This window comes from Malania oleifera, chromosome 13, assembly GCF_029873635.1.
Source record: "Malania oleifera isolate guangnan ecotype guangnan chromosome 13, ASM2987363v1, whole genome shotgun sequence".
In the NCBI taxonomy this organism is placed as follows: Eukaryota; Viridiplantae; Streptophyta; class Magnoliopsida; order Santalales; family Ximeniaceae; genus Malania; species Malania oleifera.
The window spans coordinates 24,838,281-24,864,917 of NC_080429.1; the positions used below are offsets into that span (position 1 = coordinate 24,838,281).

The 26,637-nt window shown below is 33.9% G+C and overlaps 1 protein-coding gene across 2 annotated transcripts; it reads left to right on the plus strand.

Annotated features, from left to right (window-relative positions):
• The first annotated feature begins 15,432 nt into the window (after positions 1–15,432).
• Positions 15,433–18,232, plus strand: LOC131145546 (cytochrome P450 736A117-like). 2 transcript variants are annotated; one of them, XM_058094690.1, is made up of 3 exons: positions 15,433–16,420; positions 16,680–17,118; positions 17,646–18,232. In XM_058094690.1, the coding sequence occupies exons 1-3, from the start codon at positions 15,458–15,460 to the stop codon at positions 17,738–17,740; spliced, it is 1,497 nt and encodes a 498-aa protein (XP_057950673.1). In that variant the 5' UTR covers positions 15,433–15,457; the 3' UTR covers positions 17,741–18,232. The 2 variants fall into 2 exon arrangements, with proteins under 2 accessions (XP_057950673.1, XP_057950672.1); XM_058094689.1 differs by having other exon boundaries at positions 16,680–18,232.
• Positions 18,233–26,637: the final 8,405 nt, after the last annotated feature.

Below are 26,637 nucleotides of genomic sequence, written 5' to 3' on the forward strand. Positions count from 1 at the left end.
TTATATATTAAATCAAATTTTATGAAATTAAAGGCAATAATTTATTTTATATTATATGTATGTTTTGGTGTGAATTATTAAAATGTCAACCATGTAAAATTATGATTTCTGAGCCTAGGACCACTTATTTAGTTATGTATTTGTGAAAATGAACTGAAAAAAGTAGAAGAAATTTTCTAGATAATTATGTAAGAAATGAAAATTATATTTTCAGTGATTAAATGCTAAATGTGAGTTGACTTATTTTACAAGAATATGTATGAATTTTTACTATTAAATTGTGTGGCATGAGATTCTGTGCAAATATATGTTAAATGTATGAGATGCAGGCTAAGTAAGTAAAGTATTAAGTATAAAATATGATATGGACAATGTTACATGTGTATGTTAAATACAACCATGTAAATGTAAGATAGTTAAAAGATAGCCATGTTCGCAGATCTAGGACATTTCTATGTAGACTAACTGATGACAGCTAAAAGGAGCTGTAGACTAGCTGATGATGGCTAAATACTAGCTGTAGTTCGAAGGAAATGAAATGAAAATGTTATGCAATGATAATGGAATGAAATGGAAAATGTGAACGATGTAATGTAGAAGATCAAGTAAAGCGAAATGCAATGCAATGTTTAAGCTATGAACATGAACAAAAATGTGTGATTAATTAATGACATAGAGAATAATGTATTATGATGTCTGAAGTACTTATGTATGTAGAACATGTTATGATTGGGCGAGGCGTACTCTTTGCTTGGGGGCTTGCAGAGAAAGGCAAGTGCACTAGTAGCTTCAGATGCGGTAGTAGCTGCATAATATACTAGGGTAGGGGGAACCTACTTGTATGAGCGGGTAGATTTTCTTATCCTTAGGGCCTTTTCTAGTAAGCTATTGCTGAATTATGTGAGTACGAGATCATTCTAATACTTGAGCGCTTACTAAGAAACATGAGTGTTATGGTATGCTTTAGTTGTGACCTTAGGGTTGCCTAGTATCAGAGAAGAAGGGTGCTACTTGCATGGGTGGGTAATCACCCCTATCCTTGGGTAATTTCGTGAGTTAAACCTTTGCATGTGATTGGTAGGTTTAGAAAATGATTTCAGTATTATATTAATGGTTTGCAAATGATATTTATATACCTTATATTAGTCACACGCTGTTTTAATATATTATTTCTTCCCTTATTGAAATGTGTCTCACCCAAATATGAATTTATCTTTTTCAGGATTTCCTAGAGATCGAGCTTAGCGAGCTCGAGGTTTTATATAGCATTTTTTAGAGATATAAGGAAAAAAAAAAAAAGGTATAAACATTTTAATGATCTTTTTGGGAATGCAAATATTTTATGTTTTATGTTTTAAGTCTTCTAGATATTATGAATGGTCGTGAAACATACTGGTACTGTGAATATTTAATATTTTTGGGAGAAATGTGCATATATTGGAATATAGGTGGATGCATGGTTTATTATGGTATGTAGATAGATTTAGAAAACTCTGGTATTATATTTGTTGGAAGATTATAATTATGTTTTCCACTGCGTACATGATATTAGAATGATGATTATCAGGTAAATGAATGGATTAGTAGCACTCCGGACCCACGTAGAGGATCAGCTTATTATAGTGAATCTTGTTGACCTTATTTGTCATATCCCGTTGTGATTATGACAAATACTATGATATTTAATGGTGAATGAGTTGAATCTTATTAACCTTATTTGTCATATCCCATTGTGATTATGACAAATACTATGATATTAATGGTGAATGAGTTTTTGTATAGGACCAATAGGAAGTATCATATAGTACACGCACATGACTTGAAGAAAGACAAAGACCCTAAAGATTGTTTTGTGTTGTAATTTATATTAATCATTTATTCGGGTCTGTAATAGTAATTAGGAAAAATGGTCTGTAATAATAATTAATGCCTTACCTGTATGGTAGGATGGATAAGCTCAAGACCATAGATGAATTTTAGGGAACACCCTTCGGTCGACCGACACTGGATTTTTTCGGTGTCTTCAAAAAGACTTTGAAATAACCTTAGGGCACTCACTCATGCACATATATGTTTGGTCATTTGATTAGGGTGTTTGTATGCTTAAACACGATTGAAATGCTTTAAATAGGTACTTTCGGTCGACCGTACTTCCATGTACAAATACGCCCAGTCGACCAACCTGGACTAGGTCAACATTTTGACTATAGTCCAGTCGATCGAACTGATATATTTCATTTATGCTCAGTCGACCAAACTCCCTTTGAGTCAACTTGTTGATCACCTAGTTAACCGAGCCCAAAATGAACTCCAACCATCTGGTCGACCGAGGGTCCTCAGGAGATGTCCCAATGGTTTGGTCGACCGAACCATCTAGTTCAAGTCTTCCAAGTCAATCGAACCTCGATGTTTGAAAAAATTGCCCTTTACGGTTGACCGAGACAATAGTTCATTTTTCTCTTGGTCGACCGAACCTCGAAAAATTGCCCTTGACACATATATCCGGTCGATCGTGTCCCAAGTTCATTTTTGGCCTAGTCGATCGAACCATATGAACTTGGGTCGACCTAAAATGTTTCTAATCAATCGAACCTCTCGGGTTGCCTTGAATTTTTTACCATGGTTAAATATTTTAAATAGGGTTAATTATTTTAAAATGATTTAAAATTTTCCTAATTATTTCCAATAGGTCCCTAACGATTATATTTTAGGGGCTGTCTATAAATACCCCTTCATTTGGAATAATTAGTAATAAGATTAGAAAAACAATTAATAAAAATCCTCTAATTCTCAAAAGCTCTATTTTTCACATCCAAGCCTTATTTCTTCATTCTTATTCATCCGCATACAAATCTTGTTAAGTAAGAGTGCTATTGTGAGTGTCTAGTTAAGCTTACGCTCTCATTTGTTCTAGTTGATTGATATATATTTTTATCCTAAAGTAAGCTTGAAGTTTTTCTAGGAGACTTCATTAATAAGTCTTTCGTAGGAAAACTTCGTAGAGCTTGTGAGATGCATCATCATTGCAAATACTCAAGAGTTCATATTGTGTCTTGATTGCAAAAATATTTTTTAAATTGTTTTTCAAATATCTCTTGTGCTTATCCTTGAGAAATATTTTGAGATATCTGCTTGTGTGTTGAAGATATTTGTTGTTATATCTTTTCATTGATATCATCATTTTATCACAAAGATCAAATAAATATTTTTACAAACCATTATTTAAATATCTCTTGTGGTTTATATTGACAAAAATATTGGTTGAGATATTTGAAGTGTGCTTATGATCTTTGCTTGTGCATTGTGATTGAATATATTGTGTGATACAAAGATCATATCATTTGCACTCTCACGCACTAATTACATCGCTCATATAATCATTTGAGAGTAGACACTTAGACTACATTGAGCTTATCAAATCCTTTCTTTTGGTAGTATATTGATTATATTGTGCGTAATTGGGTCCATATCTGATTTACACGAAAGCACAATCACTGTACCAATATTCTTTGATTGTAAAATCTGAGTGTTTCTAGACGTGGCTTGAGGGGGTGGTAATCCAACCCGATAAAGATTGTGTAGGTTGAGGTCAGCCTTGTATTAATTGACCTGATTGTAAAGGTTGAGGTCAGCCTTGTGCTAATTGACCTGGTTGTTTAGGTTCCGCTCCACCTGTTAAATGAGTCTGTAGTGGTAATCCTTGTGCTTGTTAGCCAAGGCGGGCACGTAGGCAATCTGGCCGAACCTCAATAACATTTCTGGGTGTCGTCTCCTTTACTGCTTTATCGTGCATGCTTGATTAAATTTCCATTGCAGTTTAAATTCCATTGAATATTTGCATTGGTTTATTTTACATACACTAGATTGACCTTAGACTTACGTAATATTGCTGATTAGTGGATAGACCTAAGGGAAAAATTTTTAAATACCCAATTCACCACCCCTCTTAGGATTGCACCAAAGTTAACAAATCTATATGCCAATGACATAAGAGGTTTTACCCAAATCCTTCATTTCAAAATTTCAAGAGAGAAGTTATTTAATCTTATATAGCAAACCCAAATCATTACTCGCAAGTAGAATGTCGTCTACATACAAGACCAAGAAATTGAACTTACTTCCACTCTCCTTAAGTATATACATTGATCCACAATGTTCTCATCAAAACCACATAAGATGATAACCTCTTGAAACTTTAAATGCCATTGGCAGAAAGACTGTTTCAAACCATAGATTTACTTCTTTAGCTTGTAAACTTTATGACTATCATCACTAAAACTCTCAGGCTGCCTTATATATACTTCTTCATCAAGATCCTTATTAAGGAATGTCGTTTTCACATTCATTTGGTGTAACTCTAAATCAAAATGAGCTACCAAAGCCATGATTATCCTAAATGAATCCTTCTGCGAAATAGGAGAGAAGGTTTCATGATAATCAATGTCTTCCTTTTGAGTGAAACCCTTAGCAACCAATCTAGCCTTTTATTGTTCAACATTTCTAGAAGCATCGCGCTTGGTTTTAAAGACCTATTTACAGCTTATAGTTGCCCTCTCTTCTGGTGATTTAATGAGATCCCAAACTTGGTTCTTATGCATGGATTCCAACTCTTCTTTCATGGCATCTAGCCACAGTATAGACTTATCTACACTCATGGCCTGTGAAAATGTGATTGGATCTTTTTTAGGTCCAACATCAAAATGAGACTCCATCAAGTATTCATCATAGTCATTGGAAATTGTAGGTTTCCTTATTCTTGAGGATTTCCAAACTACTGCTTCCTTATTAGGTAATGATTCAGGAGAATCTAATTGTAACAATTTACTTGTTACGATTTGAACCTCTTCTTCATGAACATTATGTCCTGAGAATGGTTGTTTGTGATGACCTTGCAGTCAATTTTGACTTAATTCAACCAAATGACCCCCAACAGCGTGTTCACGTGTCTCTCCGAACTTAATAGTTCGAGAAAGATCACTTTCATTAGGTTCACAATCCTCAAGAAACCTTGTATTTCTTGCTTCAACAACTCTTAGACTAAAAGATGGACAATAAAATCTAAAACCTTTTGAGTTTAACACATACCCAATGAAAAACCCATTGATTGTCTTAGGATCAAGTTTCTTTATATGAGGATTATAAATCCTCACCTAAATAGGACAACCCCATATGTGTGTATAATTCAAACTAGGTTTCCATCCATACTAATTTTCAAAAGGTGTCTTGGGAACAACCTTGGATGGAACATGATTTAATATATACACAGCAACTTTTAGTGCTTTACTCTACAAGGTTAGTGATAAATTGGAATGAGAAATCATGCTCCTTACCATATCCATAAAGGTGCAATACCTTCTTTCAGATACATCATTTTTTTGAGGTGTGTCTGGCATACTATATTGAGCAAGGATACCTTCTTGCTCAAGGAATTGTGCAAATGGACCAGTCATTTGTCCATTTTCTATGTACCTACCATAATATTCTCCTCGCCTGTCAGATCTTATGACCTTGATTTTCTTTTCCCTTTATTTCTCTACTTCTGCCTTATAAATATTAAAAACATCTAGTGCTTTAGATTTTTAATTCAAAAGATAGAGATACATAAACCTAGAATAGTCATCAATAAACGAAATAAAAAATCTCTGACCATTTAGGCAAGGAGTGGAGAATGGTCCACAGATATTCGTTTGTATGAGTTCAAGAATGTCTAAGCTCCTTCTTGAACCTTTAGATGTCTTGTTGGTCTGCTTGCCCTTTATGCAGTTCACACAAGTCTTATAATCAATAAAATCAAGAGTTTTAAGGATTCTTTAATTTACTAATCTATTAATCCTCTCTAAAGAGATATGTATCAATCTCTGATGCCATAATAAAGAGGAATTTTCATCTAAAAGGTTCCTTTTAATCCCAGCAGTAACATTTTTAATAATTTTGCTCAAAATCAGGATCTAAGTCAAACTTGAAAAGATTTTCAACTAAAATACCAGTACCAATGGAAATTTTATTTTTAAGTATAGTAACAAAATTTTCAAATAAGAAACCATAACCCATTACAGCCAACCTCGAAATAGAAATCAAGTTTCTTGCAAATTATGGTATATAAAATACATTGTTTAAATTTAAAACAAATCTCGATTGCAAAATTATTCTAAATTTCCCAACACCCACGACCGAGGATTGTCCTTTATTTCTTGAATAGACAAATCGCTGATTTTCCATTAGCTTCCTTAGGTTGAGAAATCCCTACATGGTATTAATAATATGGATTGTACAACCATAATCAATCCACCAAGAATTTTTAGGAGCTTCTACAAAAAAAGATCCATGACATACCAGAGATAAGAGTTTACCTTTCTTTTCTAACCATTTCTTGTATTTTAGGGAATCCTTCTTCATATGAACCTTCTAGCGACAAAAGAAACATTTAAGTGCCTTATCGTCATTTTTCTTTCTTGACAAATTTTGCTTATTATTGCCTTGGTCAAATTTGCCCTTTTTGGTTTTTGACTTCGCATGAGCTACCAAGTGAGCACTTTCTGATTTGTCATGCTTCAACCTCTCTTCCTCTTGAACACACATGGTCATGAGTTCCGTTATTGTCTGATTTTCTTTATGAGTGTTGTATGAAATTTTGAAATGTCCATACTCAGATGGAAGAGAGTTCAGAATGAAGTGAACCAAAAATGGTTCCTCAATCTTTATTTTTAAGGATTTAATCTAGCAATTAAGTCCCTCATCTCCATGATGTGATCACGAACACTTTTAGAGTTGTCAAAAATTTTGCTAGTGAATTTTTTCATTAGGGTACTAACAAGAGCTTTGTCAAAACTGACAAACTGATCCTCGAATGCCTTCAAAAAATCTTTAATATGTTCATGCTCACCAATCGCATTTCTAATTCTCTTTCCCATACAGGACTTTATGAGCATTAGACTTAAACGATTGGTTTGCTCCCACCATGCATGCTTATCAAAGACTTCTTGTGCGTCACCATCCTTAGGGGTAGGTGGTTTCACTTCCCGAAATGCATAATGGAGATCCATGTACCCAAGAGTAAACATAAGGGAATCCTTCCGGTTTGAGAAATTATTGTCTTCAAGCATTGGAACATGTTGTGCACTATTAACTAAAGAAAAAACTGCAAAACCAAGAAATGACTTTAATGCTATGAAAGTAAGACAAATAAATTTAATCAATATGACAAAAAGTTTCTCATTATCCTAAGGGCATTAAGGAAACCTCACCACATTGATAAATTTACTTTCTTGTACTGATTAAATTATAAAATCAACAACTTCTCTAATGGGCTGGGTCACTGACTTCAAAACTTAATTACAATTTTTAATATCAATAACCATATTGTGGCACAAACCTTTAAATTGATTTGCTTTATTAAGATGCTATGGCTACTCCCGAAATTTTAAATCAAGCCACATGACATATATATTGACTTCCAAGATTGATTAGTTATTTGGGTGAAAAAATTTTAGGCCCAAAAAAACTCCAAATAGAGTCAATATTACAAATCAAGCATAGGCTAAGAGGCTTGGCTCTGATACCAAATGAAAGAATATCAAACAGAATAACATATTTAAAACATGAGCAGTGGAAGAAATTTGTACCTCTGTTCACTGTGCTTGACTTGTAAATATACTACTAAGAGCTACTTCAATCTCTAGAAAAGAGAACTATAATTTTATGAAGTGTCTTCTAGTCCTTACCTTAGACTTTATGGGATAGATTGATGAAATACAAGGGTTTTCTTATAGGCAAGTCTAGGGACCCTTCACATAACTCTTATGACTTTCGAGCTCCCTCATTAATTCCATCCATCAAGGAACAAATATGAAAAGTTTGTAACTTTATCACCAATAAGACTATTAATTCATGCACTCATTGGATAAATAACCACCAAGTGCACTTAATATAAAATGTAAACAGTCACAACTATCACTTAATATGGTTATTGGAATCAAAAAATAAAGGTGAAATGTAAATCACTTTAAGGGAATATTTATAAAATAATATAAATATTTCTTACAAAATCAACTTCCAAACTCTTAGAAGTCGATCGATCAAATGATTCTGAAAATATAAATAAATAAATAAATAATTAATTAATTAATTAGCACTAAAATTACTTCCATCACTAACAAAGGAGAAGACACTCAAATGACAAGGATGACTTAAAAGAGACTTAATTTTCACGTTCAAAATCAAAATTACTATCTGTAGAGACTCGAACCCAGGAAATAAAGGAAAATAAATTAAAAAAAAAAAGAATATAAATAAAGGGGAAGGAAAAACAAGAAAAATAATGGAGATGGTTTGGTTCTGCACCAAACCGTCGACGGTTTGAGGCCATCTCAAAAAACCGTCGACGGTTTAAACTACTAAGAGCATTTTAAGTGTCAAACCATCGACGGTTTAAGAAAGCCTCAGAAAACTATCGATGATTTTGTAAGGGACAACAATTCTATAAATAGAGGCGAGTCATTTTTTTTTTAGAAAAATATATTTCCTCTCTCTCTAAAAGGCTAGGGTTTCAGATTTTTGGCTCTCTCCTTCGTGTCTCTCTCTTTCTTAAGCCTCCCCGAACCACTCTCACGTGCTCCTTGATCCTCTCTCCCTGCTCCCGGCTCAAAGGCTCCCGTTCCTCAGCGAGTTTCGGAAAGCTAGGGTTTTGCTTTCCCGTTTGTTTCAAACCCTTTTTGGGAAAACAGGTAAGGAGAATAAATTATGTCGGTTCTTTTTGTAAATTCTACCAATTAAAATGGAGTATATAAGTTTATGTATATGAATACCACATTTGTTTCGAAACCTATCCGTTTTAAAAGGAGTATTTGAGTTTAGGGTTATGTAAACGATTGTTATTTCCAAAACTAACCAATTAAACCAAATTATATGAGCAAAGGGTTATAGTAATGGATTTTATGAACGTTCTAATCGGAATAAATTATTGGTTTTGAATCGTTAAATGTATTTCATAAATGATCAAAGTGAGTAGACCATTTCAATTTATTAAATTATGGTTTAATGCATAAATCGTGTGGCATGAGATTAACTCTTTATAATAAACTGGTTGTGATTGTTGTGGTGCATTTAACTGATATGTTATGGTATTGTGTTGTTATTCATGTAAATTGCAATATAACGTTGGGAGGAGTGAGGAGTTCGCTATATTGTACATTTTATAAGTCACAATATAACGTTGGGAGGATTTGAAGAGGTCGTTATATTGTCATTTATATAGATGGGGTAAGACATTGGCAGCCATGAGGAGGTCGTCTTACTTTTTTACTATGAATAAGGTTGTGTGTGTGTTGTGACAGTGGAAGTGTTCGAGTAAGAACGTGGGGGGAACAATGGGGAGGGGTGCCCTAAGAACCACGGGTTGTGAAGTAAATGCGCTGTGTAATATGGATTAACTTTTTAAACTTATGTTGTTTTAAAATTTTGGCTATGTAATATGGACAAATGGAAATTCCTCTTTGGTCGTGTAATATAGTACTCTAGTATTTTAATGGAGAATGTTTAATTATTTGCAGTGCGTGCATGATGAATGTGGTTTCAGAGATGTATAGATGGTCTCATGACACCCTGGGCCCCACTCTCAGGTTGGGGGCATTACACTATCAATCTATTTTATAATTTTGCACTATACGGAATCACTTGGTGCGGTCAAAATTGGTAAAATACAATTAAAAAAAAAGTTCAAAATAATAAAAAGGATCAAAAGAAGATTGGAGTTTAAACTTCTTAATTCCTTAGTGCAAAGTTACTCAGACAAAATGAGCATCGATAACATAATATCTTATAAGTTTTATAAGAATTTTCTTATTCCTATATTTACATGGTATCATAATAATATCTTATATTAATATTTTTATCTTATAATATTTACAAAGTATTAATTCTTATAAATAATTTTAAATATCCACACTTTAATATTTATAAATTAAATTATAACAATATATTATTAAAAATATTATTAAATTTTATTAAAAATTATAAAAATATTTTACATTATTATTCATATTCAATCATGTACAATGCACATGATATATTTACCAATCTATTTAAAAATCTATAAGAGAAAAGGGGATATTCATCAACCTAGATTCATTTACATTTATCATGGGATAGAAGAATGGACTATTCCTTATAAAAATGTGTGAAATGAAAAACTAATATCAACTAATAGCACTGGCCATCTTATTCCATGGCTTGCTATTAGAGCAAAAGGCCCTATTTTTACTTTATGAGTTAAGCGCTTATTTCCATTTTTGTAGCAAATTTCAACATTTACTGGCATCTTTATGGACACCTCCAACCCTTTTCTCTTTTCTTCCTCATTCTCATCCCGTATCTCTTCAAATGGCTCCTCTTCTCCATCCAAACACCCAAAAATAAAAAGATAAAAACTTTTGCGCCCCTCCCCCCCTTCAAAACCCGTAAATCATGGGCATGAAAGGTTCTTCAATGGCTCATAGATGTTGCAACATCTTGGAAAAGAGGCCAAAATGGCGAGGAAAAAATAATATTAAATTTTGATGAAGTCGCTACTAACTTGTTATTTACCTTGGTGTGGTTAGATCACCTAATTATATTTTATTGATTGGTTTCTAAATTATTCTTATACCAAAGAATCAGTAATCTTAGTCTGCTTTCACCAAAGTTAGGATTGAGAGTTCAGTTATTCAAGAAGAGTTCAGCCATCATGAATAATCCACAAATAGAATATAATGGTCTTTAATTAACTTCTTTAGAACAAACAATTAAATAAATAAATAAACAAATAAATAAAATAAATTTAAAAGGAAAATAAAAATCAAATGGCTATTAGGAATGTCTGATAAGACCTCTAAACGAGGGATGTTGTTAAATAAACCTCCTTCAAAGCTAATATATACGAGGTCTGAAATACCTCTTTACACTTTTAAAATCATTGGGACGCACGCACAATACAAATTTAGCTAGGATATCAAAATTTAAAATTGATTAGCTACTTGATTGAACAAATTAAAATTGATTAATCAACTTAAATTAGCAAATTATTTTAATTTTGATTGATTGATTTGATTTTGACTGATTAATCAAACTAAATGCAAATTACTCCTTAAGTCCTATAAATAGAGGCTTCTGAAAGAGTCCTCACACAGAGAGATTTGCATGGTGAATACAGAGAGTTAGCTTGAGGAAGTCATTCAAGCAATTTTAGTGAGAAAATCAGAGCAAGTTTTGATTGAAGGCTTGAGGAAATTGTTGAAGAGTTGAGCTTCTAAATTCAAAGGTTATGGAGGTTCTAAAAGTTAGAATTTGGGATTCAGAATTATAGACAAAATCAAGGGAGATTTGAAAATTGGAGGAGTTGAAGACCAAAGGTTGGTTTTTACTTTTTTGCTTTTTTTTTTTTTTTTTTCATATTCAAAGTAGTTAAAAAAAAAGTATTCTAAAAATGGTCTGATGACCCGAACCCAATTGGTGGATTTGACCCATTAAAGCGGGTCCATTGAATCGATCCACTGAACCCAGATTGACTCGACCCATCTGACTGGTGGATCCTTATACTCGAGATCCAGGTGCAATTTGGATCTAGATCTATTAATACTGAAGTTTATTCGACCCAAAATTCATAGTCCAAGATCTTTTAAGTGAGCGTTTGTTGAGCCCACATATTTAGCTCCAAGGCCCAAAGCCCAAAATTTTTTAAATGATCATGGGCCGAGCCCACATATTCAACTCCAAGTCCTCAGCCCAACTATGGGCTAAGCCCAAACCCAAACGAATGCCCAAGTCAACCCAAAACAAAAACATAAGCCCAAGTCAACCCATGATCATTTAAAATATTTTGGACTATATATAAATTAATGTATTGTGGTTACCATAATAATTGAAATCAAAACAGGTAAGGGAAAAACAATAAAATCGGTGCTAAACTTAAAGTACTAAAGTATTTTAATTTTCTTTAAAGGATAAGTCTACCATTCCCATACTTATATTGCATCTAGATATAAGTTAGTACATGAAATTGATTGCACGCCTAACAGAATAGACAAGAAATATATCTTTGATATCAAATACATTTAAAAACAAAAAAGAAAATTGGGTCAAAGCTAGAATTGTGATTAACATAATATTGATGTAAAAAATTAATGTGCTCCAGGTTTTAATTATTGAATTGGCATCAGAGAGAGTCCTCCTCAAGAGTCATTTTCTTTTTAAAATTGCAGAAAAGGTCAAGTAGTTGTTGAGTTGTATATAATCTAAATATTAAATTATGATTGAGTTCACACTTGAATTTGTGATAAATTAATATGATGCACGCTAAAAATTGATGTGAACCGGATCTCAAATTGTATGTCATCAACATCTTGGCATCGATAGAGGTCCTTCCAAACAACTCAAGTGACTTTTTTTTTTATAAATAAATTAAGAGTTGTTGATAATTCAAAAATTAAAATTCAAACCACAAGATTGACACATGAGAAAATTCATTTTAATTTTTGTTGACAACTACATAAAATATTTGTAGAAAGGAAAAATGAAAAAAAAGAAAAAGAAAAAAAAGTGTTGTAAAACATGTATATTTATGTGAATGACTATCTAGATAATAGGTTATAACCTTTGGTATGCCCACATAATGGTTCATTATGTGGTTAACATTTGCAATACCAATGTATTTGCCTATATAAGGACATGTTTTACAACAAAATGAAAAAAAATAAAACATCGAGTTGAAGACCAAAGGTTGGTTTTCACTTTCATGCTCTGTTTTTTTGTTTTTTTTTTTGTTTTTGTTTTTTTTATTTTCAAATTCAACGCAGTAAAGAAAAAAGTGTTCTAAAATTAGTCTAATGACCCGAATCCAATTGGCGGATATGACCCATTAAATCAGGTCCATTGACCCTATCCACTGAACACAAGTTGACCCGACCCATCTAACTGATGGATCCACATACTCGATACCCACATCCAATTTGGATCTACGTCTATTAATACTAAAGTTTATTTGACCCAAAATTCATAGCCCAAAATCTTTTAAGTGAGCATTCGTCGAGCCCACATATTTAGCTCTGAGCCCCAAAGCCCAAAATTTTTTAAATGATCATGTGTTGAGAGCCCTCAGCCCAACTATGGGCTTAGCTCAAAACCCAAACAAAAGCCCAAGTCAATCTTTATAATCAAACAGAAGCCCAAGTTAATCTCTAGAACCAAACAGAACCCAAACAAGCTCAGATTGATTCAGAGAAAAAAATAAAAAAATCCTTTGATTCGTAAGAAAATAAAGGAAAGTGAGAAAAATGAAACTTATCTAGATCCTGCTTTGACTAAGGAGGCTCCTTAGAGTTGAATATGTGGGCTCAACCAGTGATCATTTAAAAAAATTTGGACTTTGTATATAAATTTGTAAAGATTCAAACTTGCATGGTACAATAGTAGAGAGAGAGAGAGAGAGAGAGAGAGAGAGAGTGGTTGTGCTCACAGCCAGCCTACGTTCAGTATTCAGAACAAACTTCCAAAGAGGAAAATACATAATAATATAAACCTAAACCTAATATGTGTATAAAGAATAAAATGCCCCTAGTGAAATATATATTATCTAAAATCCCCCCTCAAACTCATGATGGCGCACCAAGAAGCATTGAGAGTTTGCTGAGTTGAAACTGGTAACGACCAATAGTGTGGGACTTTGTGAAGAAGTCAATCAGTTGCATGGAAGAGGAAATGAATGGGAGAGAGATGGTACCACTACAAAAAAACTAGTTTTTAGTGGCAAAAGTATTAGTGACGAATTCAATTTCGTTACTAAAAGTTGGTATTAGTGACGGTTTTTAAGAACCGTCACTAATAGTCTAAGCATTAGTGATGGTTTCAGAAACCGTCACTAATACTTTCGTCACTAAAAACAGCGCAGTAAACAATTTGCGTGCAAAAAATTTTTCGGTAAAATATTAGTGACGATTCTAGGGTATTAGTGACAGTTTTGAAACCGTTACTACTAATGTTTTTATTTAAAAAATATTTTAAAAAAAATGGTTAAGGTTATTAGTGACAGTTTGGGAGAACCGTCACTAATAATGGGGTATTAGTGACGGTTTTGAAACCGTCACTAATAGTGTTTTTATTTAAAAAATATTAAAAGAGAAATGGTTAAGAGTGTTAGTGACGGTTTGGGAGAACCGTCACTAATAATGGGGTATTAGTGATGTGCATAAAAAAGAATATGGAGATTGGATGGGCTGGTAGGTTGGACAGTTAGGTTACTAATAAACTTAGCTTATTGGACCGTCAAGTGGGTAATTAATTAAGCTGCCGACCTCACCGCTCCATCTTGCACTTTAATTAATTTGGTCGGTTTTATTAATTAATTAATTAATAGTTATTATTGTGGACTTAAAGCACCAGCAGGTCCTGATGCCATATCCTAAGACTCCTGCTGGGACACTCTGGTACTTAGCACAGGTTTGATTAGGTCAAGAGGAAGGATTAGATGTAACTACATCTACTGGAGCAAGCACCCTAAATCCACCTATCTTCCTAATTATTCGTTGATAAATGAATTCTTAAGATTTGACATAACCCCAATTGCTATGTGAACACCATTTAGTTAGCCTATGCCTATTTGGACATACCATCTCTTCTCCCTCAAGCAAATCTATAATCAAAATATTTCATTTTTCATCATTGGAGGTAGCATTTACTTTAGAAGAGAGCTTAACATGAAAATTTTTTATTTATTTTGGGGTATTTAGCACTTTGTGTTCACATTTTAGAGTCGGGATTCACGTTTCCAAAAAATAATACATATTCGCATAGAATTCTTTAACGGCACTCCAATTTTCTTTTTGAAAGACAAGTATCAAAGTTCATACTATGAAAGAACCACCAAAAAGTTACAAAGTTAAAAGAAAAAAAAAATGAATTAGTTATATTTTAATTGCAAGTTTTATAGATCATGTGTATCCAAATACTTTAACAAAATGCTTTTAATTTTAAAATTTTAAGAACTATTTATAACTTCTCATTATCTACTCACCCCTATTCTCTCCTAAGAGATAGCAATTTTTTTAAAAAATAGAAATATAAACATAATATGTACCCAAAATTAGTAAAACTAACATAAAAATATGTAATTCAATTATTTTTCTAAAGAAAGTAAATTAAACAAAATATACAATACTATAAAAAATTGACCATGTACAATCTAGAAGTGCGGCAGGTGAACACTTAATAGTACTTAAATTTCTCCCATCCAAATGCATGGCCTAGGCTCACACATGTCCTTGGTACGAAACAGCAATTAAGGCACAACTGAAATTTCCTAATCAGCTCTTTTCAATTAGTTGGGTTGGATATGGGCCAAGTGATCTATGCAGAATGCGTGTGTGGTCCTATAAATCCATGCACGATGGAATGAAGTGTAAGCTTGGAATGCCCTACTGAGAAATTAGTCATGGAAGCGCATAACCTCCATGCGGCTATCTTCAACCTCTTATCCCTATTATTTCCCATTCTCCTCTTCTTTCTCCTCAAATGGCTCGTCTTCACCAACCGAACATCGACAAAAAGACTCCCACCCTCACCACCAAAGCTCCCAATTATGGGAAACCTCCACCAGCTCGGCCAACACCCACACCGTACTCTTCGAGGCTTGGCTCAACGTCACGGTCCACTCATGCTACTCCACTTTGGTTGGAAGCCAACTCTCATTGTCTCATCCGCCAATGCAGCCTCTGAGATTCTTAAAGCCCATGACACTATCTTTGCAAATCGACCTTACTCGAGTATCCCGATGAGACTCTTTTATAATTATAAGGATGTTGCTGCTGCCCCTTATGGGTCATATTGGCGGCAGATGAAGAGCATATGCATCACACAACTTTTAAGTTCGACTCGAGTGCAATCATTTAGAGCCATCAGGGAAGAAGAGATGGCTCTAATGATGAAAAAAATTAAAGAATATTCTCATGATATATTTGACAATAGACGGTTGGAGCCTTCATGCTCTCAAAAGCAGTATAATTATTCCTCTGATTTTGTGAATTTAAGTGAACTTTTCACGTCACTCACAAGTGGAGTGATTTGTAGGGTGGCTTTTGGGAGAAAGTACAAAGAAGGGGAGGGAGGGGGGAGGTTTAGGAAGCTATTAGAGGACATGGGAGTCATACTGGGTGCTTTTGATGTGGGGGATTTCATTCCGTGGCTTGGGTGGGTGAGCTATGTGAATGGTTTGAAGTGGAGAGTGGAGAAATTGTTTAGAAAGATTGATGTTTTTCTCGATAAGATACTTGATGATCATATGGCTAGTGGAAATAAAGATCAATTAGATTTTGTGGATGTTTTGCTTGAAATTCAGAAGAGTAGCATTGATGGTGAGCATTTCATGGGTCGAGATAACATAAAAGCTATGATCCTCGTAAGGATGCTTCACCTTATTTTATATCTCTTCATTTTTTTTATTTATGGTTGTATTTATCTTACTACTCAAGCTAAGAAAAACTCAAAAAAAATAATTAAAGTTCTTGCTAGTTTGCTATATGTTACAATATATTTTTTAATACAAACATGAATCACAAAGGATGTGAGAAACAACACTTAAATCTTAAATCATTTAAACTTTTCGATAGAGTAATTCTTCAATGATTTCTAATCATAATTTGTATAACCTATTGTAGGACATGTTTGCTGCTGGTACTGAAACTACTTCTGTAGTTCTAGAATGGGCTATGATTGAGCTACTAAGGCACCCAAAAATGATGAAAAAGGTACAAAAGGATATCAGAGTGATTGCTGGAAGTAAAGCACATATAACTGAAGATGATACAAAGGAAATGCATTATTTGAAAGCAGTGATCAAGGAGACCTTGAGGCTACATCCTCCACTCCCACTACTTCTTCCTCGAGAATCCACTAAGGATATTAAAATACTGGGCTATGATGTTTTGGGCAAAACACAAGTATTTATCAATGCTTGGGCAATTGGGAGGGACCCAAAATCATGGGAAGAAGCTGAGGAATTCGTGCCAAAATGGTTCTTGAACAATCCTATAGATTTTAGAGGACATGATTTTCAACTAATTCCATTGGGAGCTGGAAGAAGGGGGTGCCCTGGAGGTACGTTTGCCATTGCCATTATTGAGCTTGTGTTAGCTAATCTTTTGCACAGGTTTGATTGGGCATTGCCTAAGCAATCAAAAGATGAGGATTTAGATTTAACCGAATGTACCGGAATAAGCATTCATCGAAAAATCCCCCTTGTTGTTTGTGCTAGGGACCACTATTTATAATGAATGGACCATGCCCAACTTGTTGAATATTGTATCTTTTTTTTTTTTTTTCATTTTTTTATGAAGAATAGATAGCAGGACGATTTGAAAATAAGATATTCATATTAAGAGTTTCAAATTCAGATCTTGAGAAGCAGATGTAGGGAATGTCCAATCTCATAACATAGCCTAGAGCTATGTTTTCCCACTAGAACAAAAACAGAAAAGTGTAAAATAAAAAAATAAAAAAACAATCTAGTTAGTAATTACATAAGTTTTCATCATGGTGAACTTCTTATTCCAGCAGCTTGCAATGAGAGCAAACCCCAATTATTAGTTTGTTGTATTTGTATGTGTGGCTCTTATACTTGTTAGGGCTCATAAATAAAGAAAGAAGAAAAGCATATGGATTCAATGGTTCTCATCGGCAAGGACTCGCCGACGAGTGTCCTGTACTCGTCGATGAGTAGATACCAAGAGGCTAGAAATCATAGAGTTTATGAGATACCGAGAGCAAGAAATCAGAAATGTGAATACTCATCGACGAGTGATCTTACTAGTGGACAAGTAGCCTTCTTTGTCTCGTCGACAAGTATCATGTTCTCGTCGACGAGTGCATCCAGGCTGCAAGAAAGAATTTCAAATTTGAATTGGAATGTTGGGGTGGTTGGGAATTTGGAGGGAAACCTTCGAAGGGGTTGTTATATAGGCCCTTCTGGGCATATTTTGTTAAGAGAGGGAGAGAATGTTGAGGGAGATCACTGTAATCAATTTTATTGTGTATCTTTGATCTTCATAGTGAAACCTTTTCTGATTGCTCCCGTAGATGTAGGCTTTGCCAAACCACCTAATTCCTGGTGTTGTTGCCTTTATTATTGCTTTCTTTATGTTGCTATGGTTCTGGAATTATTCTGTATTCATCATTTAGATTGTTGCAAGTGTATGTTTGATCTTTTACACAATATTGTTATTCTGTTGTGCATTATTTGAGGAGGAATTATTTCAACAACATAGTTGATGACTTATGATCATATTCAAATGTTATAATATGTATAGGAAAAAAGAAATGTTGAAAGATATCATTAATACCTATCGGGAGGATTAATTTGTAAACCAAGCTACCTTTTAGATAAGGTATGCGGATATCCTATTTTCACCAACTTGATTTAAGGCTCCTTTCATGTTCAACTCAAGGTAGCATTTTTCAAGCAAAAAAATTAGTTGGTTAATTTAATTCATCATAATTTTTTTTATATCAGAAGAAGAGAATTCATTCATGACCAATAAATTACATTAAGGAGAGTGAGGAGAACGTTGTGATCCAAAAGGGGGACTGAATTGGGATTTAAAAATTTGCAGAATAAAATAAATCGATTCACTGCATAAATATCCCAATTTAAATTTAAAGCATGTATGTAAAATAATTATAACCATGAATGCAAACATACACTTAGGGAAATTAAAATGCGAAAAATAAATGAGAGAGAGAGAGAGAGAGAGAGAGAGAGAGAGAGAGAGAGAGAGAGAGAGAGAGAGAGAGAGAATATTTTTATCGAGGTTCAGCCAATCTTGCCTACTTCCCATCTTGAGCAAACCCCCGAAGGATTTCTCTATCTGCTTCTTAAAATATGAACGGAGCTTCCTGTTACATCCGCTTCTTCACGGGGCTAAGCTACCCTTACAATTCGCTTCTTCACACGAGGTGAAGCTACCTCTTATGTCCGCTTTCTTCACACGAAGTGAAGCTACCTCACTACGGTTCACAATCCAAACCGTGAAGGGCTGCTTCGAAAAACAATTTCATACAATTTAAAATGCTTCTTAAATATGCGGATTTGTACAACATTAAAATCTAATATGCACTCTCATATGATTTAAACATGAAGTTCTATAAAGTGTGGATTTTCTTTCAAAAATATTTTTCAAATAAAAACATTAGAGTATGGAAAATGATTTTCTCTTCTGAAATGACCTTTAAAAATAATCAACAAGTCTTTCGAGCAAATATGTATATGATTAAATACATGCCCAAAGCTTTTCTCCAGAACCTTTTCAAGCCAATATATATCAATTAAATATATGATCAACACTCTTGAATAACCCAAGAAGTTCTTCTACAAATATATTTTCAAATAAAAATAAGAGAACTTGGGTTTTCTTTCTAAATGCTTTTCTTTAAAAAAAAAATAATAAGACTTAAGAGCAAAATATATATATGAGATTTAAATATATGCTCAAGTCTTACTTGGATAAACAAAATATTTCCCCAAAAATAATTTTTACAAAGAAGAGAATGAGAGAAATATTATCTTTGAAAACCATAAGGCTATCAAGCAATATATAAACTTGAATATACATGTTCAAGCCTTTTAAAACAAATCCCCAAAATATTTTTCTCCAAAATGATTTTCAAAATAAATGGGTAAGAAAAATTTGAACCTAGATTTTCAAAACAATGAGGAAGCTTTCAAGTTATATATTATGATCATGAATATAAGCTCAAGCCCTCCCAGTTTTTCCTAAAAAGTTTTCTCCCTAAAGGATATTTTCAAATAAAAGAGTGTGGGAGAAGTTTGCCTTTGAGAAGCATAGAAAAATGAACAAGGCCTTCAAGCAATGTGAATATGCCCAAGCCTTTTCAAATAAAACCCCCAATAATATTTTCTCCACAAATGATATTTAAATAAGAGAAGAGTGGGAGAAAATGGAAATTTAAAGCTCAAATAGGGTATAGAAATGGTGAGAGAATCAAAAGATGTTTAACATAAATCACAAAGGGATTATCCAACATTTTTAAGGTGTTTAAAGCTTGTATTTATAGGCTAAACCCTCAAGTAGCCATTATATGGCCGTTGGAGGAGTAAAAAGATATTTTATTTTTAGTTCTAGCCATTTTCTAGTCGTTAGGATGCTTGGCTCGAGACCTCGAGTCAACCAGTCACCTTGTATGGTCGACCAGTTACCCACTGGTCAACCAATGCCCTATACTGGTTGACCAGTCACCTAGTCTGCGACAATAAATTGGCTACTAGTTTTGCTGGTGGACCATTCCCCTGCTCTCGTCAACCAATCCCCTAACTAGTCACCTGGGCTTTCTGCGGCAACACCTTTCAATTTTTTGGCCATCAATTTTTCTTTATAACCCCAAATTGAATGTTCTTGATATCAACAAAAAGTTAAGAGAAAATACCACAACTTTTATGTTGGACACTTTTTAAGATAAGGAGTGTTTGATAGAAAAAAAGTATTCATCAATGCAATAGAAGAAACATGAAGGGGTCTTTTTTAAAGAACTTGTTTTGGAAAAAAATATTTTCATGAAGGTTGGGGCCCCTAAGGTCATTGAGCTTCAAATTAAATCACATAAGTATGCATGCACAAATAAACCTAAACAATATCACAACCCAAAAAATTAACCAAGTCTTCACGCTTTTGCACCTCGAATACACCATGGAATATGTCGAGGTCTACTCATCAAGGTCCTTCTACGACTTCCATTTTTCATCATTGTCTATGCTTCTAGAACTATAAACCTTTTCAAACACTCAATGTACAAATGAGACACTGTTGTTTGTCATAATCAAAATATGGATTTGACTCAAAAAGTCAATAATCTCCCCATTTTTTATGATGACAAACATAGGAGCAAAATTTAGTTTAGTCTGAAAAGGTTCCTCCTAAGAATATGCATAATTTAAAATTTTATTCAATAAAGTGCAAGCAAATGCAAACATGAAGACTTCAGTATTTTTCAAGTTATGCATTTAAGTACGGGTTCAACATGCAGTTTATGTATTGAAGCTTTCTTTAAAAATAGTTTCTATTAAACACATTTATCATTTTTCATTTTGTAAATAAAAAAAGGATAGGAAGATAGATAATTTTTCTCATAAAATATCTCCCCCTTTTGTCATCATAAAAAAGGCTAATAAAATTTCTTCTTAAATAAGAAGATCACTTAAAAACCATAGCCCTTATGAAAAGTATGGTCACCTCCCAAAAGGGGAGGTGAATTAGGTTTCTTAAAAATTTCTTTGCTTACTTTGTATTTAGAAATTCCTTTGTTGAATTTTTAATCTTAGAAATCTATACTTTCAGCAATTTACCAATAACCACAATATTATTAAGTTTAACCAATATTCAATCTCAAGTTTAAACCTTTGATATTGATACTCAACTGATTAAATTTCAAAAATCAGATTAGAATAGTTTAAAGATAAAACTCAGATTTTAAATTTAGAACTCAAAATTTTTTTTCTTTTACTTTAATCAATATTATTTTTGAAAACTTTTAGTTTATGATACCTTGCAGCTATTTTGATATTCAAAAAATCAGAACTTTGATAACTTTATCAAACCAAACAATTAGCTAAAGTAAGCTGTATTTAATAAGTTTCAGAATCAAAATTCCAGCACTCCCAAAAGTTCAACAAGACATAAAGATCATACACACATTTAATATCCTTGCAGAATTTAAAGAGAGTAGAGAAGAAGAGCTTGGAATGAGATTTTTTCAAGGTTCGGCCTACAGCATATGTCCTTTTCCCAAGCAACCGCTGTGAGGATTCCAACTTTTTATTAGGCCAAGTTATAACCTCTCTCCTTCTTAGGTGGAGTTCCCTCTCTACCGAGACTCCCCTATTCAACAACCCTGAATTGTCAAAAACAACAAGAGAAAACAAGAAACAATCTTGTGTATAATAAGACTGTCAACAAGAGCATATTAGCACAATTTAAAATAAATATACTTCAATAAAAAAATCAGTATAGAAATATGAAGCTCAAGTAATTATCACTGAGGTTCTTTCTTAGATTGAAAAACTCAGTGAAAGTGTAGTAACCCGAACCCAAAAAAGAAAAGAAAATAAATAAAAGAATAGAGAAATAAGGAAAAAGAAAGAAAAAGGGGGAAACTGGTTTGGCATAGGACCAAACAGTCGATAATTTTAGGAGGCTCACAAAAACACTCAACAGTTTCAGCTACAGGGAATGGTTTAAGTGCCAAACCGTTGACGATTTTGTCAAGCTCAGGAAAACTGTCGACGGTTTTCCTAAAAGCCTACTTACCTAAGGGTTAAGTTATGTTTTATTTTTCATAATTCTCACAACTCTCTCTCTCTTTCTCTCTCTCTCTCTCTAGCCTCCCAGATCATGTTCGATTGCCCTTCGATCTTCTCTCCCTTCTCCCAGCACGTAGGCCGTCAATAATCGGTTGATTCGTGCGGTTAGGGTTTTCGTGGTTTCGAAGGTTTTAAGAATTTTCTTTAGGAACAGGTATGGGGATTATATTATGTTAGTTAATTTTGTAAATTTCACCGATTAAAATCTAGTATATGGTTATATACATATGATTACAACTTTTACTTTCCAATCCAACCGTTCAAACTGAGGTTTTCGAGCCTAGGGTTCGGTTAATAGATGTTATTTTCGAAACCAACTGATTAAGTTTGAATATGAGATTACTATATTAAAGTATCGGATTTTCTAAACGTGTTTGTAGACACCCCATTTTTACCCAGGCCCAATATATTATTTTTATTTCTTTACTATTACTATCGTATATATTATTAGTATTAATACTTTATTATTATTATCATTATTATGATTTTTATTGTTGTTATTATCTATTATCATTGCTATTATTTTCACTATTATTATTATTTTCATATATTATTGTAATTACTTTGTTATTATTTTTATTATTACGATTATTATTATTATTATTATTATTATTATTATTATTTATTATTATTAGTATTTTTATCTTTATTATTATTATTATTATTTATTATTATTGTTATTAGTATTAGTAGTTTTATTATCTTTATTATTATCATTATGATGATTATTATTTTGCTATTATTATTATTATTATTATTATTATTATTAGTATTTTTACTATCTTTATTATTATTATTATTGTCGCGGCATCCCGGGAGCGCGTGTGCCCCAGGCGGCGAAATAAAAAATCATTTTAATTTTCAAGGAAAAACATGGATATCAGAGTCACCACTAACCTTTAGTGTGGTTAGAACACATGATTACTACCTCGTTAGGGGTAGAATGGATATACGTTACCAGAATTAGGCTCGGGAGTTCGGTTATGCGAGGGGAAAGTACAAGCACCCCATACGCGCCCGTTCTTACGAACGATACCTAATTAATTTGAAATTATCCTTAAGTTAATCTAATAAGTCTTTAAATTACTCCTTTTTGTGAATTTATAAATACACATGAAAAATAAATAAATAAATAAATAAATAAATATAATATATACATATATATTCCCTCAGAGTTTAAGGTACGTGAGGCTCGAAGGCTCATACCCCGCATTAAAATCATAGGGATAAAAATAAAAAATATTTAATAAAATACACTCCCATATTTTGAGAATCGTATAGAATTTTTAGTAGGAAAGTACTAGTATGAGAGGTTTTAATATATGATCATAGGATAATCAGCAACTACTAAAATATTTCAAATGTTAAAATAGGTAATAAAATACCATATATATTAAGATGCTACAAAAAGTAATACTCTATATATTAAATCACTCAAAATATCCCAATAAGTTACATATATGCTAATACTAAAAATACTATAATAAATAGTCCCCATATATTAAAATACTAAGAGTTACCGTCAATCAATTATTCATGCTAATATACAAAAGTTACCATAATAAGTAGTCATCTATATATATTAAAATGCTAAGAATATCAATAATAATAATAATAAAATACTCTAATACCATATATACTATGAAAAAAATACCATAATAAAAATACCATATTAACTTACCAAATATAATGTAATTAAAATTCTAATATATTAAATACGCGATATTACCAAAAATACTAAGATACTATAATATAGCTAAAATTCTAGAATACTAAATACAATTATAATTCTAAAATGCTATATATAATACGACTAAAATACTAACCTACTAAAGTCCTAACATGCTATACAATGTGATTGAAATTCTAAAATACTAGTGATATGATATAACCATGATTAAACATGAACATTAGATGCTAACATAAATATGATTACCTACATTAGGAATATTAACAAACAAATACGACAAAACCTAAATAGGGGAAGTTAAAATAAATCAACAATATACACCTTTCAACGGTAATAGTTAATCTATACAAAAAATATAATAACCATCCTACATGTGAATCCTAAACTCTAATATTGGATGTAACCCTATTGTGAACATTATGTATAACATACCTAAACATATAAATATCAAACCATAACGCCCTTAAGTAAATAAGTACTATAATAACAATCATTCTGAATAAATATTAAATATGCGATAATAACAAAAACGACCCTAAATATGACAATTGAACATTAAAATAGTTGTAACAATAATAAAACTCGCAACATGAATATTAGACATATACCACATATTATAACATTAAGGATCCTACAATAATAATATTAATAATTCAATGAATACAAATGGTTAAATTATAAATATCAAAATAAATTCTAACTATAAAAATTTCACAACAATGATAATAAAGCAATGAACCTATATAAAAAATACAATAAAAACACTTAACATGAATATTGAATAATAAATATAAAGAAAAGCCTATAAAGGGAATGGTAATCATTTAATGTATACACACACACACACACACACACACACACACACACAAATATATATATATATATATATATATATATATATATATATATATAATAAATACAAATCGGATATATTACCAAAACGCCAGGAAGTGTAGCCGATGACCTTGGGGGACCAGCGGCGTGGCTGGAGACAAGCTTTGCTGGAGGAAGGGCAAGGCGAGGCTCGCCGGAGATGCTGGGGTTGCTGTGCTGTGGCCGGAGATGACGGGAGTGAACGACGGGGCTGCTGGGTGGTTGTTCCTGCGGCCGGAGATGACGGGAGTGAGCGACGGGGCTGCTGGGTGGTTGCTTCTGCGGCCGGAGATGACGGGAGTGAGCGACGGGACTGCTGGGTGGTTGCTCCTGCGGCCGGAGATGACGGGAGTGAGCGACGGGGCTGCTGGGTGGTTGCTCCTGCGGCCGCTGCTGAGTCTTTTGTGGGCGGCGGTGGTCGCGACAGCTCCTGAGAGGCTGGTGTTGGCGGCGATAGTGAGGTCGGTGAACGGAGGGTGGCTGCTCACAGCACTGCTGGTCGTGGTGCTACTTCGGATGGAGGCTGAAGCAGGGTAAGAACTGCTGGCATTGAAGGGTTCGGGCTTGCAGGTGTGATGGTATGAGAGAGTTGAGAGGAATGGTGGTGGATGAGGGAAGAAGAAGAAGAGGCTAGCAGAAAAATTTTATTTTGGCCTGCTGTGCGCTGCCGTGCTCCGGTGTGTGCGCTTGGCCTCTCCGCCCCCCATTCTTGTGCGTGAGAAAGCCTATAAATAGGCTCCCCAAAACCCTAGACCCACTAAAAATAATAATAATAAAAGTAATAATAATAATAATGGTAATAAATATAATAATAAAGAAAAAAAAAAAAAACCAAGCTCCTATTTTTTCTATTCTTCAAGGATCCGGCGCACTGAAAGCTTCCTAGGTATTCCCTTGCTCTCCTCTCTGATTCTCCCTCTCTGCTTCCTTTCTCTCTTTCGCACAGCCCCCCTCACGGCAGCCTCCTCTCCCTCTCCTTCACTCTCTTCTTGATTCTCGTTCCACCAAGCAGCCTCCTGCTGTTCCGCACAGCTGCTCCGGCCAACGCCATAGCCACGCCTCCATCATCATCCTCCCACCTTCAATTCCGGCAACCCCTCTTCACCGATTCGTGCACAGACCATCTCCCCACGGGCGCCCTCCGACATCTCCATCATTCTCCACGGCTCCGACCACTCTCAACGCCTGCTGCCGTATCAGAACCTGCCGCAACTCACGGCGACAATCACCGCCGCACCTTCACACCGCGGCCCCTCTCTAATCCCAGCAGCCCTCACAGCAGTAGACTATCCTCCGCCTCCCTGCTCCGCCCACGCCAGTACAGCAGAACTGCCACGCCGCTACAACACCCGCCAGCCACTCCACACTCCCGTCAAGCTCACCCAGTAACACCAGCGACCCCACTCTCCCAGCCATCATCATCGTCGTCTCCTGCATCCTTCCCTGCTCCAATCTCCGTTAGCCCATGGTAAGTCCCCGGTGAGCTCCTTTGCATGCAAGACATACACACACATACACAGAACACACATACACAGAACGCGCACACACGGGCACATAGAGTTTTTTTTCGTCCTTTCTTTCTGTTTCTATTTTGATTATTTTCTTGTTTTGATCTAATGTTGGGTTTCATTGTATATGCAAGTAAGATATATGTGTGTGTATATATATTAAATGATTACCATTC